Raw genomic sequence first — 16553 nt, forward strand, 5'->3', positions numbered from 1 at the left:
GATGTGGGGAAAATTTGGGGCAAGAGTCACTGTGTCCTGGAGGAACTTAGAAGAATCCATCTGACACGGCGTCTGTGGACCAAATCTCCCCATCAGTCGTTGAGAATATATTCAATGTCAACGTCTCTGTTCCCCAGCACTTGATGCGATGCGTTCCAGTGCGCTGTCTGGTGTGTATGCTGTCACTCAAACCAGACTGCTGACCTCCCAGACATCAGGAGGCCCCTGCTTTCTCAATGTTTTATATCCTGCTAGAGGTCCCAGAATAATGCTTTTCACAAAAGGAGATGTTCCATAAATACTTGTGAGAGGATCGAGTGAATGCCTGGTGTGGTAAACTTAGCCTGAATTCAATTTCCTAAGTACAACTGACGCCAAATTTGTATGTGAACCAGAAATCATACAGACCCTGAAAGCGCTGCCTAATGTTTTCTCACCAGGTGAGTTTTCATACTCCATCTTTCCAAAGCAGAACTGGAAGGAATTGCCTTTAGTTCTACCTTCTCTAAACATGCAATTATTTTTCCTTCATCTTATTTACTCCTAATGCTGGAGAACGGCATTCCCCTCCATCTGAGCATGTTTTAATACTGCACCCTAGCAGAAATCAATGTCTAAAAGATACTTTTGGCATTTTAGAGGGATGGAGGACGGCAGAAGTAACCAGTGGGGAAGAAACAGGGACAGGAGGGACATAGTGATGTACTTTTTGACATTTGTTCTAGACACATGGGACTGGCTGTCAGTTCCTCAACCACATCTTGCACTCTTTGGCCTTTGGGTGCACTGTTCCTGTTCATGGCCTCTACCGGGAGTCTCCAGGCACCTGGCATCACCTCTTACTCCAGCCTCCCTTGACCTTGCTGTGCAGAGTAAACTAGCACTTGCTTCAAAGGTACTTATCTGTAAGTTGCATAAGATCAAAACCTGTGTCCACTTTGTTCATGGTTTATAATCAGAATCTAATGGAATAATAAGCACAAAGTTGGCCTCAGAAATGTTTATTGAGTGAATGAATAGGTCTCTGCGTATGCTCTTGAGTTATAGCTGTTTGTGCATGTGCTGCGTCTCCTTGCGCCGAGGGAGCAGAACACTTTTTCATTCAGTTCTTTGTGTGCACATAACATGGTCTTCATGTGGGTCTGCCACGCTGGTGTGGTGTGTTTCCATGGCAGAGATGGAAATAGAATTCTGCACAAGGATGAGGACATGCTGGGACTCATCACTCAAACACTTCTAGAATCAAATTCCCTGTGTGAAGGTCGAAAACACCTTGTGCTGGGTCTCCCTACTAGATGGGGTATTTATATGTCAGAGGGGCTGCGTGTTCAGCCAGTCCCGGCCTCTTCATTAAGGCAACAACCAAACATTTTGCTCTGTCCCTCTCTTGCTCCTCACCGCTGAGGACCGGGAAATAGTATCTGTGGGCGGGATGGCAAGCTCATTGTTGCCACATTGCCTCTAATTTTGCTCTAATTTAAATCACAATATTGGTTTGCGCACCATGCCTTTCTCTCTTTCCGTCTCCACAAACTCCCTTGCAGTCACTACGTTAACCCAGTGAGATGTTCAGAGATGACCCAGTTTACTCCAGGGCTCCATGGTTTTTGCAGAAAGCTAACCTTCCTCCCTTCCCCATCCCCACCTCCCCCCAGAAGCACAGCTTCCCCCACAGAGCCCCGCAGCCCTGTGATGCTGCTGCCCTTCCCTCCCTCCGTAGCTGGAACAAACGCCTCCGAAATCTCTGGGATTTACCCAGGCAGACTGAGGTTGCCTTTGGTTGCCGTTTATTTATGCGGACTGTGATCTCTTAATTGGAGATGGTGCCTCTCCCAGGGTTCGCTGTTTATCCGAATCAGTATTTGTTATTCCATGAGACGTGGCCCGGATGATGAATCAGCTCTGCAGCCCCTCCTGCAGTTGCCTCCAAGCTGCTACCTGCTGCCTCACCTCGCGTCTCCCGGGAGGCCCCCGCAGGCTGCTCCCAGGCCCTCCAGCCTTTTCTGCTGTTAAACTTTCTCTCCCAGCTGCTGTACCTATTCTTATGAGTTCAGGTGCCTCGGCACTAATAAATCCTAAATTTAACCTCCCTTGACTACTATTCTATTTCATGGGTAACATCTCCTGTAAATATTCTCACTGCTTCGAATGCAGTGTAGGGGAAGCTGCCTTCCCATCACGTCTTCTCCGCTGCTCCACCCTGGCCCGTGTTTATCCCCTCTCCATCTCCAAACACTTAGTGTGGTCCAGTGCAGCCCTCATCAAGCTCTAATGCCAGGCCTGTCCATCTGGGCACCTTGTTAAAATGCAGATTCTGATTCTACAGGTCTGGGTGAAGCCTGAGATTCTGCACTTTTAACAGGGATGCTGATGTGGCTGGCCCAGTGACTACATGTTGAGCAGCATGGATCAAATATTTGGCTTTTCAGATTGACTGTTGTTGGTATATATAAAAGCTACTGATTTATGAGTATTGACTTTGTATCCTGAGATGCTGCTGTATTCCTTCATCACTTCTAAGGGTTTTGTAGTTGAGTCCCTGGGATTTTCCAGGTATAGTATCCTATCATATCATCAGCAAAGAGTGAGAGTTTCATCTCCTCTGACACTATCTGGATACCCTTGACGGGACTCCAGTCCTTTTACAGAAGTGCCAAAGAAGATGAAATATTTGGGAATTTATCTAACAAAGGACATGAAGGATCTCTATAAAGAGAACTATGAAACTCTGAGAAAAGAAATAACTGAAGATGTTAACAAATGGTAAAATATATCATGCTCATGGCTGGGAAGAATCAACATTGTTAAATTGTCCGTATTACCCAAAGCGATATACAATTTAATGCAATCCCTATTAAAGCACCACTGTCATAAAAGATCTGGAAAAAATAGTACTTCATTTTATATGGAATCAGAAAAAACATCAAATAGCTAAGACATGACTCAGAAATAAAAAAAAAATCAAGAGGAATCATGCTACCAGACTTTAGGCTGTACTATAAATCTATAGTGATCAAAACAGCATGGTACTGGCACAAAAATAGAGAGGTAGATGCATGGAACAGAACATAGAACCAAGAGATGAACCCAGCCATTTGTCATTTGATCTTTAATAAGCCTATCAAAAACATAAGTTGGGGGAAGATTCCCTATTTAACAAATGATGGTGGGTGAATTGGCTGGGGACTTGCAGAAGACTGAAACTGGACTCTCACCTTTCACCATGAACAAAAATTGATTCTCACTGGGTAAAAGATTTAAACTTAAGACATGAAACTATAAAGATACTTGGACAGAGTGCAGGGGAAACACTTGAATAAATTGGCCTGGGAGAATATTTTATGAGGGGGACCCCCTGGGCAATTAAAGCAACACCAAAAATATATTACTGGGATCTTATCAAACTAAAAATCTTCTGCACAGCCAAGAACACAATAAGTAAGGCAAGCAGACAGCTCTCAGAATGGAAGAAGATGTTTGCAGGTTATGTTTCTGACAAACGTTTGATAACTAGAATCCACAGAGAACTCAAACTAATTAATAAGAAAAGAATAAGTGATCCCATTTCATTGTGGGCAAGAGACTTGAATAGAAGCTTCTCTGAAGAAGACAGGTGCATGGCCTACAGTCACATGAAAAAATACTCATCACCTTTAATCATCAGAGAAATGTAAATCAAAACCACTTTGAGATATCATCTAACTCTAATAAGACTAGCCCACATCACAAAATCCCAAAAGTACAGATGTTGGCACTTCTGCACTGCTGGTGGAAATGCAAACTAATACTTTCTTTTTGGAAAGAAATTTTGAGAACACTTAGGGAACTAAAAGTAAGACCTGCTGCTCAATCCTGCAATTCCTCTACTAAGTATACATCCAGAAGTCCAAAAATGACTTTATAACAATGATATTTGTACCACAATGTTTATTGCAGCCCAATTCATAATTGCCAAGTCATAGAAGCAACCCAAGTGCCCATCAACCCATGAATGGATCAACAAACTGTGGTATATGTATACCATGAAATATTATGCAGCCTTAAAAAAGATGGAGATTTTACCTCTTTCATGTTCACATGGATGGAACTGGAACATATTCTTCGTAGTAAAGTATCTCAAGAATGGAAGAAAAAGTATCCAATATACCCAATACTATTATGAAACCAATATATAATCACCCACACTTTTGTATGAAAGATAAAGCACAACTACAGTCCAGGATGAAAGAGGGAAGAGGACAGGGGAGGAAGGGGACGGAGGAGGAAGAGTAATTGGGGGGACCACACCTATGGTGCATATTGCAAGGGTACATGTCAAACTATTAAGAATAGAGTATAAATGTCTTAACACAATAATTAAGTGAGGTGAAGGCTATGTTAACCAGTTTGATGTAAGCATTCCAAATTGTATATAAAATCAGCACATTGTACCCCATAAATGCATTAATGTATACAGTTATGACTTAATAAAGAATTAAGAGAAAAAAAATTGGCTTTTCCTTTTTCTCACTTCCTTCACATCTAAGCTACCACCAAATCTTATTTTTCACCCTGATGACTTCCAAACAGATTGTCTTTCCTTGGGATTGTTGCTCTGGTGCCTCTGAAAAGTCCTGTCGCCTGGTTAACTGCGATCATTCACCACATCACTGGACTCTGCCCCAGCCTGCCCCGCACCTTCTTGGTTTTCAGTTCTGTCCTACTTTGGTTCTAGAAATTTGCAAACTTTTCCCAAAATATGCACAGAATACAATGTCCCTTTTGACATTGTGAAGATATTTACTTGTGTCTTGTCTTATTATGTTTTCTTCCCAAAAGACGGCTAATATATCCCCAGACCCCTCCTTTCCAGAAAGAGGGAGATAGAGAGGAAGGTCACAGTGGCTAAGGTCAATGTTTTAGAATTCCACCTCACCTCCCTTCCCTCCCAACCATCACGTTATACTCATTGTTCCATATGATTTCTAACTTCTTTCTTAATTTTAATTTATTCTTTCCGAGTTTTAAGTATTTCATCATAGCAGCTTGGAGTTTTTCCAATCCCATGATTATCTCTCTATTAAAACCTTAATACAAAAAAGAAATTTAAAAAAAAAAAACCAGACTGCTCATTACTTTGATTTGTAGCAAAGAGAGAATGGAACATTACTGCTAGAGTGTTTCGAGAAACCATATTTACATTTGCATCAGCTCAATTTAGGTGCCTGATTAGGCTGCGTGTTACGATGAAGATGCACTCACCAGTCACTGGGAAGTGGCATGGTCTAGAGTAATGAGCAGGAGACTTCAAGTCAGGAGCCCTGAGTGTTGTTCCTGGCTGTGACTGGCTTCCTCTTTGACCTTGAGTAATTCTGTCACCACCTTAGATACTAATCCCCCCTCCTACGGTGGCTACTAGAGATTGTGGGTATTTACTGCAATGGGGACTATAGGATGGAGCAAGGGAGGAGAATCTTGGAGGTGACATATGGAACTGGAGATAGGATCTCTGCTCTTCTAGTTCCTTCTACAAGCCTATGAAGGGACAAGTCTGAGAAGTGGTCTGATGGCTCAGATCTTGGTCAGGCAGGGCTTAAGCCCAGGCTGAGAGGTTGTTCGATGGAACTTAAAAGACTGCTGAAAATCGGTGAGATGCCCAAGTCCACCCTACTATCTAGGTGGGCTTAGCCAGAGTGCATGTTGTCTCTCTTCTCTTATTGGTGCCATCTGAGACTGCATTTCATCTGGGACTATGGAGCCAGCAGTGCCTGGCCTCTGAAGGGCATGACTAAGGAAGGCTCACTTAGTTAGCAAGCCCAGATTTTAGGAGCAAGTGCTCAACCCACAACAACTCTAATATATGCTGGAACCAACTGTTCTCTCTAGCAGCCCACAGGCCAGTAAAAGTGTCCCAGAGAAGACACATTATTTAGTTGCATCCCTCCCCTGCAGCAAAGAGCTAGGGTTGTAAAGACTAATATACTCTTAAAAAGGAAGGAAAGAGAACAATTATTCCCCATTCTAACATAGGTTGTCAAATGCTAAGCCCTCCACCAATATTGTAGCAAAATAGCACCATAGTTCTCACTTTATTACCATTACTCATAGGCTGATATTTATTGAGGACAATCTAATAATAGGTAATATTTATTAAGCACTGTCCTAAATGCCTGGCATCAATTCATTTATTTAATTTTGACACCAATCCCTTTGGTGGGCCCTGTTATTGTCTCCACTTTACAAATATGGAAAACAGGGAACCAAAAAACTAAGTAACTTGTCCAATCAGCTAGTAAGCCACAGCCCCAGGAACGGCTCCTAGGTCATCTGGGTCCAGAATCTTCACTCTTAACCACCTATGCCCACAGGAATACAAATTGTAATGGAGAGAACCATCTCTGGGCATCCTTGGTTAGAGAGACAGAAGCTATTTCAGAATCACTACTCATCCTCTCCAAGTAAGAACACCCTCTTCTATCTAAATAAGAATAGATAGGTAGAACTTGGAGTTTAATATTACAACCTTGCTGCTCAAGAGCTATGGATCTGTTCAACAGCTAAAAGGGAAAGGAAGTCTCTCTCCTGCTGTGTGAGAGACCTTCAAGTGATTCTGTAGCAAATATTCTGGCCCCATTGGCAAGCCTCGTTCTTCCTTTCACGGTCCATTCGCCTTCACATATGGAAGGCACATATGGATACCATCTGATTGCTAGGTCCCAAAAGCTTCCTTAAAGAATGAAATGAACCATTAGTTATATCTGAGACCCTATATTTCCCCACAAAGCATTTCTGATATTGTCTGTAAGTTGTTTTCTCCCTCTGTCCTTCTGGGTAATAGGAGAGAAATCTGGGGGTGACTATTAAGGTATGTTTGACTAGTTCTCTGTGACCTGCTTTAATCAGTGCAAGCAAAGTCTTGATATTTTTCAGAGGAAATTACCACTAGATTCAAAATGGGAAGGGATAAGAGTGAATTCCCACCAGGATAATGTAGAGCCCTCCATGTGTCCACGAAACCAACATTTTGCTTAATAACTATAGGGAGCACTCCCACAATGTTCCCAGAGCAGCTGTGTGTGACCATTCTCTCTTTGTCCCACCAAAGGGTCACAAATCAGAATACTGACTTCCTGTCAGAATGACTGGTTACTGTTTCCCCAAGTATAGGTTCATGCGCAGTAACTGACCCCAGCCAAACAGAATGGCACAGTATAAGGGCTTGTCACATTAAATGATTAGAAAACCATTACCAACTGATAGAACAGTTGATGGTGCAGAAATGATTACAGACACTCCCCGCGGGCCAGCTCTGCCGTCCAGGCGTTAAGTGGCTGCTGGGCTATCCAGACTTGGGACTAGAGCTTGACGACAAGAAAAATGGGCTGAGGGAAGAAGGAAAATGATGGCATATTCCCCTAGTTCTTATAGTCCTTGAAATGGAGAGCGGTGTTATGATTCCTAGCCTGACTTCACTTCCAAGACACATTTAAAAAGCTATTTTTGGTGATGATGGTGCTTCTGTGAGATTTGGGATAAACTGAAAAGTGTAAGGTAAATTAAATCTTATTTTACTGGACTGGAGGGATTCTTTGCTTAAACGCATTCTAGAGTGGATTTTATGTATATTTTTTTAGACAGAAAAAGAAACTTTGCTAAAGAGAAGGATCACTCTGAATTTGCCTTCCAGAATATTCATGGTGGCTTATGTCTGGATTCTGAGATGTTTACTGAAAGTCAAATGAGTGCTCTGCTTTGTATCTCTTCTATTCATCTGCTGTTACCTGAGCAGGTGTTAACACTGCCACCCCCTAGCCTAGCTGACGGCCTCTGCCTCAGTGACTCTGTGTGAATTTCTGCTGTAGTCTTTGGAACAGGTGAAGACCAAAGCCGCAGAAGCAGGGAATGTGAACTGAGATCCCTTCCAGGACCAGACTGGACCTAAGCATAGTAGGAAGAAATGGCCTGAGAGGAGAGTGGGGCAGGGTATTCCTGAGGGCAGGATCTTATTTCTGTAGATCGCTGCACCCACGAAGTGCCAGCCCCTCAAATATCTGATGTTGCCGCTTGATCTGCACCCCAGCCTGGGAATCATAACCTAGGTGGACAGCCACTATAAAAGGCTGCTGCCTCGTCACTTGGGGATCCCCCAGGGCTATATTCAATGCTCTTAAAATCTCATTTCTAAGATCCCTCATAACCTAAACAGGTTTTGTGCTTACTACAGATGTTAAAAAACTCCCAGAGAAAGAAAAATTTAGAAAAATGTCTAAATATATTTTAAGACCCTAGACTCTGGACTCTGACAACTTAGGAGCTATTTCTGGCTCCATGTGCCTTTTAGCAAGTTGCTTTACTTCTCTGGGCCTCGATTTCCCCATCTGTAAAAAGAGGTGAATTTGTTTCTCCCAACATAGGACTATTGGAAGGATTAAATGAAGTAATTTGCATAAAGCATGCCAAGTATTACATGCAGCCAGAGGCCCAAAAACATTATTAATAATATACTCACATGCATATGCCAAAATGTTAATAGCAACCTCTAAACGCTAAAAGAATAGGTGCTTTAGTGGGTTTCATTTCTCTTTGTGCTTTTTTCACGCCTTTTTGCATTAAAAACTAATTTGTAATTAGAAAATAAATGTCTTTCTAAGAAGAAAAAAAAATCAGCAAGGCTCCCAGAGTTAACTAAATATTCGGGTAAGGTGAGGAGAAAAAGAAAGATGAGGAGGAGAAAGGTGCTTGGAAAGAGGGATCAAGGAAGTCTGAATTCAGAGAGGTGCTCGTGGAGCCCTGAGGCTGGCTGAGTCACCCCAGGTAAGGTCTTGGAGGAACAGTCTACCTTTGAAGTGCTGGTCCAGCAGCCAGGAACACGTGCCTGGCTCATCCCATCTGACAGTAGGTTGGGCCGGGGTCACATGGACTGCCAGCGGAAGCTGTGGCGCTGACAAGGGTGAGGGTAGATTTTGTCCCCGACCCTGCCAACCTCCCCAGACCTCCGAAGCCGGAGCTAGAGCTGCCCTTCCTTCATCTGTATGTCTAAGTAATTACAACTCGTAAAATTATCTAACCCATTAGTTAAAACCTGGCCCCAGCGTTTGACTCTGACCTCCCACGGCAGCACGGGCCACATGCTGCTTCCACGCTGCCTGATTTGTCCTCAATTTATAAGCAGCACAGCCTATAAATAGAAAGCCTTTTGCTAAGTTCCCCAGGAGGCATCAGCAGGTTTTCCAGCTTGTATGTGTTTTCTTCTTTCTTTTTTAAAAAACCAACATGGTAGGCTTCTTTCCCCCGTCTGATGCTCCCAGGGCTTTCACCCCTAGTTCAGGGCGAGGGAGCTCCAGCTGGCGTGGCCGGCCCGCCGCCCGCGGGGCTGGGAAGGGAGCCCCGAGTCTCGGTGGAGGAGGAGGTCCCACTCACCTGTAGATCCTGTACCTGGTGGTGAAACCCTGGCGGTACCGCTCCATGAAGTCAGCGTACTCCTGAGCGCGGTGGAAGGGGCCCCGGTCTGTGAGCAGCCAGTCCAGGGGGTGCTGGCCGGCCGCGGAGACATGCTGCTCCGGGGCCACAGCGGCCGCCGTGGCCGAGACCGCCAACACCCAGCCGGGCAGGCCGAGCGCCAGCAGCGCTGTCCATGGGGCCGCCGGCCCGAGCCCTCTAAACCGAGTGCCACGCTGCCACCTCATGCTTCCCCCGCGCGGTTGGTTTCTTCATTCTCTCGCCAGGCTCTCCCCCTCTGCGCGGCTCCTCCAGGGCTCGGAGCTAGAAAAGGACGAAAGGCCATGTCATTTGGGCACCGAGTCTTACCTCCCTGGCCCCTAGCCTGGGAACGTCCAAAATACACACAGTGGGCAGGGCCCGGTCCGGAAATCCTTTCTCCTGGTCACTCAACTTGGTCCTAGGTGGTCAACTAAGGGCTCCGTGTATATCATTTCACTTAATCCTTAAAGCAAACCTCTGGAGGAACGCTACTGACAGCAATTTACCTACAGAAGACGAGCTTAGAGAGAGAAAGACAGTCCACACAGCTGTTCGGTGGTAAAGCCAGAATTGGAACTCTGAGGTTCTGACTCTCAACCCTCGTGTTAGATTTGCTTCCCACCTTGACTCAGCCAGCAACACCTGTTTCTGTCGTCCTCCCTCAAAAAGGTTCCATTTCTTGCTGTGATTGCCTCAGACTGTGCGCTGTCTCTGGAGACTTAATGCGAGTAGCTAGCAACTCTATTTTTCAGATGGAGATTTGTGAGGTTGAATAGTAGTGAAGTCCCTTCAGCCACCAGTGCTGGCTTTGCCGCAGAGGGTGGCGGCCCTCGGTGCTTGTAAAATAACTAAGAATACACAGTGTGACAGTTCTGGCTTTCTTTTTTTCTCCTCTTAAGACATTTTTCAATAAAAGAAAAATTAAATATTTTTTTAAGCCAAAATCTGTGGATGAAATAGAAGCTGGAATTCTCCTCTTGGAATAGGCAGCCTAAGAACCTCATGGGACTATGAATTCACTGGAAAGATTCATTTGTCATCAGACTGAGCTTTTAAAGAAAAATTGTTCTCCAACCAGGATTATAATAAAAGTGTAAATATTATTTCAGAGCTGAAAGTTGGTGGTGCAAATACGAATATAATGAACTATACTTTTACAGTGATCACCCCATGAGTCTATTCCACCCCTCTTTTTGTACTCCCTGCCTGTCTTCCAGAAACATCACCTGCTTTTCCTCCTGTGGTCTCATAATCCAATACTTATATTACTGCCATCAAAGGATACAGTTAGTTTGGGGGGGGAGGGAAATGTAGTGAAGTCCCATTACTGCTACGAAGCTGGGTGAACCAGGGCAGATCACTTCCCTCTCTGGGTTTAGGGCAGTCTCTAGTAAATAAAGAAGCTTGAGTGGTTAATATCTAAGACCTCGTCCAGCAAGGAACATCTGATATGTTCTTGGGATGAAAGTCACATAGGGATCAGGTTTGGGGTACTCAGACTGCTGTATTGCATCGTCAGAGAATATCACCCATGCAAGGTTATCGTGCTCTCTCTCCTCACCACATGCATGAGAGTATCATGAGGGCAGGGCTGCACCTGACTGTTCTGTGACTTTTGTGTCCTTAGACCACAGAGCAGGACTTCAGATACCCTTCTTGAAGGATGAGTAAGTGAGTGCATGCCCTGCCCTGTTGAGTTGGAGGGAAGTTGCCAGGAAAAAAGATTCTGGCCTTCAAAATTTCTGGCTGTCTTGTGATTCATCACAGGCCTCTGATTTCTTGCATCTGCACTTTGTCTAAGGATAGCTGGCCACCTTGATAAACCACTGGGCAGATGCAAGGAACTGTTCAGAATTGTGGGGCTTCTAAGAATTATTATCATTTCTTCTCTCTTTAATTTCTAGAACAAGCTGTCAGAATCTGCTCATCTCCTCTTGCCAGAACCTGCCAGGATGACCTCCAACCTCTAGCACCTGTAATTCATGGCTTGAGAACTTTCTCTGACTGCCAAAGCCCAGAGATAGGCTTACCAAGCACGAGGCAAAGGGTGTCAATTCCCTGGCACTTCCAGAATCCTAAAAGGTCAGGCAACATGGGCTTTAGCACTTGATTCATGCTCCCTGGTGGAGACCTCCCCATCTCCTGCCTCAGGCACTCTTGATGGGCTCCAGTTCAAAACAATCACCAAACTTCCTTAGATCAATGTGAGTCTCAAAGAGGCTGCACAGAGGGTGGAACCAGATAGTTATTCTGGATACTCTCAGCTTAAAAGTTGGCCTGAACCTGAGAAATCACATGCCTCAGCATCATACTGGACACATTCAAAAGAGGTGCAGTCCCTGTTCAGAAGGATGGGGAGCAGAAAGGTGAGGGGCCCATGTTCAAAGTCATTCTTTCACTCCAGGGAGCGGGTGCTGACCACCTATTGTGTAGTTGCTGATTCTTAGAAGTTGTCTCAGTTCTTATGAGAAGCTTGTTCCATGGACATTATTATTTTTAGTTTTTATTTTACTGGGACCCAGAGGAGTTGAGCTAGGAAAATGCAGAGGTAGAGATAAGCCTTGATCTGGCTCCATGTCCCAACCTTGCCAAAGAAAGCTGCATGGCCTAGGGAGCTAGATCAGGCAGAAGGATCCTCGCTTAATGAACTAGTTGAGAGAGGAGCTTAAAGAAGAATAATGAGGCAGAAACTCCTGCTCTACCAGTCCTTGAAACATGATAAAATTGCCAAAATTAAAAAAGGTGATGCTGTCACACAGATTGAACAGCAGATCAATGACATCGAATCGACAGCTCAGAACTAAATGTTATTATATTTAAGAACTTAGTCTATGAAGAAAAGCATCATACACTAATTATATGGGAGATGGAATATTTTATGCATAATTTTGGGAAATTAGTTCCAATTGGGGCAAAAAGTTAAACATAAAAAATAAAATCACAGAAAAAAGGAAAATCCCCAAGTGTTTCATAATAAGCATGCCTTACCAGGGGGAAAAAATGTGATTCAAAACTAAAAAGAAGAATCAGGCTTGCATAGAGAGAGGGGTAATATGGATGTAATCTGATGAGGATGCCCAAAATATTTCTTATTTAATCATTCAACACATTCATTTATTGAAGAAGCATAAACAGAGAACGCCTCTCAGTGCCAGACACAACGCTAAGCATTGACAATACAAAAGCAAACGCTTATTACATTACCTGAAACTCTACCATCAGTGATTCATTCCTTTTCTGAAATGTTGCTCTATTTATTTTTGGAGACATACTGATGGAGGGAAGGGGAAGATGTTCATTTTGGAAAGTGCAGCTACTTGACCCTAGAGGCTAAGGTAGCCAGCACAGCAAGACAGAAACACAGGATGGGGTGGGAAGACACTGTGGAAGAAAGGATTCTCAGATGGTCCCCGAGATTCCCATATCCTTCTGTGTGAGCCTGTAGGAGAAAGTGAAGCATCAAAGAGATAAGCTCTAGTTGGTCGGGGGGAGAGCCAACAGCCATCCTGTAAGCTGCCTCCGGGCCATGCAGCAGGACCTACAGATAGGCCCTGGGAGCTGAGAGCAACCTCCAGATGACAGCTGGAAATAAAATGGGAAACACGTTCAACCTCAAGAAAATACATTCTGCCAACAACCAAGTGAGCTGGAAGAGGACCCTGAGCCCTGGGTGAGAGCTGCTTCCATAGTTCACACCTGGATTATCAGTGCAATGAGACCTGAACAAAGAACACAGTCCACTTGTACCCACGTCCATGACCCACAGAGACTATAAAATAATAAATCTGTGCAGTTTGATGTCAGTAAGTTTGTGTTAATTTATTACACAGCAGTAGGGAAATAATGCGAACACATAAAAGATAACTGTAGCCTCTCCCATTCTACTTAAAGCCTGGCCTTTATGTGGGCCAGGGTTCTTCATGCTCCCCAAAGATGATCAGCTGGTATTTTCTGGGTAAGAAGAAGCTGGAGGAGCAGTTTCTTGTGCAGAGTGATACTGATCACCTCTCCTAACTCAGCTGGGTCTTTAGGTAATTTATGGACCCGTCAAGGTCAGAAGCCATGGCTTTGTTCTTGTAATTTCTCCACTCACCCATAGTTGGTCCTCAAAAATATTTGCTGAATCATTTACATGCGTTTCATTGAGGGGTCCTTGTGAGCTAATGACAACACGTGGCCTTGGCCCAGCCACAAAAACTCTTGGTGCATTGGCCTCCCTTGTTGTTAACACCACAGGAGTAGCCACTCCCTCACCTACTGGTCAAGATTTTCCTAAGGACAGGTGAGAGTATGCCTGTGAGAAAGCAGCGTGCTCTCTGAAAGAAGGGAGCTATATTAAGCCAATGCGTGCTTCTTGTCATTTTTTGTTGGTAATTATGCTTTTTCAGAGCTTACAATGTGCTAGAACCTGCCTGGTTATAAGAGTATCAGCTTTAGAATCAAATGGTTTTGATTGCCGGGCCAACTCTGCTGAGCACAGCAAGAATGTCGGCATTCAGCGCTGACTGCTCCTCAGAAAAACCTGGCCTTGGAATCATACAGTTTCCGCTTCACTGGTTTTCCTCAGGATCTGAAGACACTTTGACTAAAAAAATATTTTTTTAAGAAAGAGAAGTTTTAAACAGGTTTCTAAACTTTCTCAAAAAAAAAAAAAATTTCTAGAACGTGTTCCTTCACCTTTTTTAAAAAAGACAAAATAATTGCTGCATTGACAGTTGTGTGAAAATCAGGCTTTTTAAAGGGGAACAGCTTTTGGCCATTTCCTGCTTATGCTCCACAAATAATATCACTAGAAATTTTGTAACAGCAGCCTGTCAGGCAAACCATAACTGGTGGCCCCACTAACAGGCAGCAGGATAAAACCATTAGCACCTTCCCCATCATGCTTCCATTTTGTCCTTCTTGTCCTAAAGCTGACCGTGTGAGCAGACCTCCAGCCAAACAGCAGTATTTTAAAGTAATGGCTAAGCTAGTTCCTTGATGAAAAGAATTATAAATTTACTTGCGAAAGCCCAATGATTTCACTTATTTAGACCACACGTAAGACAGTTTTACACCTAAACAAATAATAAATTAGATTTGCACCAAAGGTACAGGTAAAGCAAGTCACGGGTTTTCCTTTGCTGAGTGCATTAGCTTAAATCTGCTCTTTAAGCCATGAATTAAATGAGTCACAGTTTTGTTAACAGAAAATTGAGGACAGGTCGCATGAGAAGCAGCCAGTACCATTTTCAAAATGGTGGCGTTTATACAAATCATGTCTCCAGCACTCTCAGATTGTTACCTAACTAAGGATATTTCTATGATTGTTTTGCATCACCTGTTGTTTTTAATATCCATTTATGCTAGGTGAGTCAAAGATAGGGTAATTAGGATTTGGGGCATCAGCTGCTGGGGTATTAGATCTTGGCAAGTAATGTAGAAACAGAGGTTTCCTCATTGAAAATGATTGCAGAGGAGGGGCTCTATCTTGGAGAAGTAAAGGATAAGGCTAAGCTATGGTTACAAACCTAGACAAAAGGTAGCATAAGTGGGAGAATATTATTATAATTAATAAAATTATTAATGTTAATTATCATTAATAAATGCCATATAAATCATTTCATGTTTCCATGGCAGTGACCACTTAGGAAACATGGATAACAAAATCATCCCTTTTATCTTTTTTTACTATTATTTTTTATTAAATCATAAGTTTGTACTGGATATTCGAAAATCATGACACCCAAAACACAACCAGGCTTATCAATTCTCTCAATTAATATGAATGGCTTAAATTGTCCTCTAAAGAGGCACAGGCTGGCTGACTGGATACGGAAACTCAGACCAGATATCTACTGTATGCAAGAATCTCACCTTACCTTAAAGGATAAAAATAGACTCAGAGTTTAGGGGTAGACTTGTATAATACAGGCAAATGGAAACCAGAAAAAAACAGGGGTTACAATTTTAGTAGCAGATACAATTGGCTTTAAACCCACAAAGATAAAGAAAGATAAGGAAAGTCACTACATATTTGTCAAGGGAAACACCCAACATGAAGAGATTTTGATAATTAACATTTATGCATCCTACCAGAATGCTCCTCAGTTCATAAAGCAGACCCTAATGGATATGAATAACTTGATATCTTCCTGCACTATAATAGTTGGAGATTTTAACACTCCTTTGACAGTTTGGGATAGATCCTCCAAGAAGAAACTAAATAAAGAAATATTAGACTTAAACCTGACCCTAGAACAAATGGACTTTACAGACCTCTACAGAACATTTCACTCGAATAAAACTGAATATACATTCTTCTCATCAGCCCACGAGTTATCCTCCAAAATAGATCATATCCTGGGACACAAGTCTAACCTCTGCAAATTTAAAAGTGTAGAAATTATTCCTTGTATCTTTTTGGACCACCATGGAATAAAATTTGAACTCAACAGCAATGGGAATCTTCATACTCAAACAAAATCATCCCATATAACAAATGAAAACACTGATGATAAAAATGGGTGAGTGAATTGCATAAGGTCATGTATTTCAATGGCAGATCCAGGTCCACCTCCCCTAGATCTTATAATATTTATACTTCACTGCACCCATTATATGACTTACAGCAAAAAGAAAAGGCTTTGCTACTTACAAATTGGCACCCTTAGGCAAGTCACTTCCCTCTGGGAGCCTCACTTTAGTCATCACTAAAGTGATTTATGAAGGAAAATGATCCCTGTGATCCCACCCAATGCTGAGATTCCATAATTCTCTGCAAACATAAGAGGCACATAGAGAAGGAGAGAGGCATTAAGATTTTAGTCTTCTTTGGAAGGAAGCTTTGTGTTTCAGAAAGGGAATGAAGCATAAGAAAAGTGAGATATAAAGGAGAAATTTTGCCTGCTGGAGCAGTGACATTTCATAAAGTGATTAGGCAGTGACATTAAATAAGTTTTCAAGTCATTTAAGTGGTTAATTGGCCAACTCTATTGAAGAGCTGTTTTCTTGAATAAATCCAAGGGTGTCAGTGGTTAAAAAAAAAATCACAGAAAGTGTTATTTGTTCCTGTCATCCACAACATCTTGATGTAAAACCTCCTGTTTTTATAA

General features: G+C 42.9%; 1 protein-coding gene across 1 annotated transcript in view; it reads right to left on the reverse strand.

Annotated features, from left to right (window-relative positions):
* BRINP2 (BMP/retinoic acid inducible neural specific 2) overlaps positions 1-16553 on the reverse strand; it is a 115153-nt gene that overhangs the window by 44225 nt on the left and 54375 nt on the right. Inside the window, exon 2 of the mRNA XM_003785684.3 lies at positions 9400-9741. Coding sequence (XP_003785732.1) covers positions 9400-9665 — 266 coding nt within the window. The 5' untranslated portion in view covers positions 9666-9741. The remainder of the gene's footprint in view (positions 1-9399; positions 9742-16553) is intronic.

The sequence above is a fragment of the Otolemur garnettii genome, unplaced genomic scaffold, assembly GCF_000181295.1.
Source record: "Otolemur garnettii isolate 467f Iridium unplaced genomic scaffold, OtoGar3 scaffold00016, whole genome shotgun sequence".
In the NCBI taxonomy this organism is placed as follows: domain Eukaryota; kingdom Metazoa; phylum Chordata; class Mammalia; order Primates; family Galagidae; genus Otolemur; species Otolemur garnettii.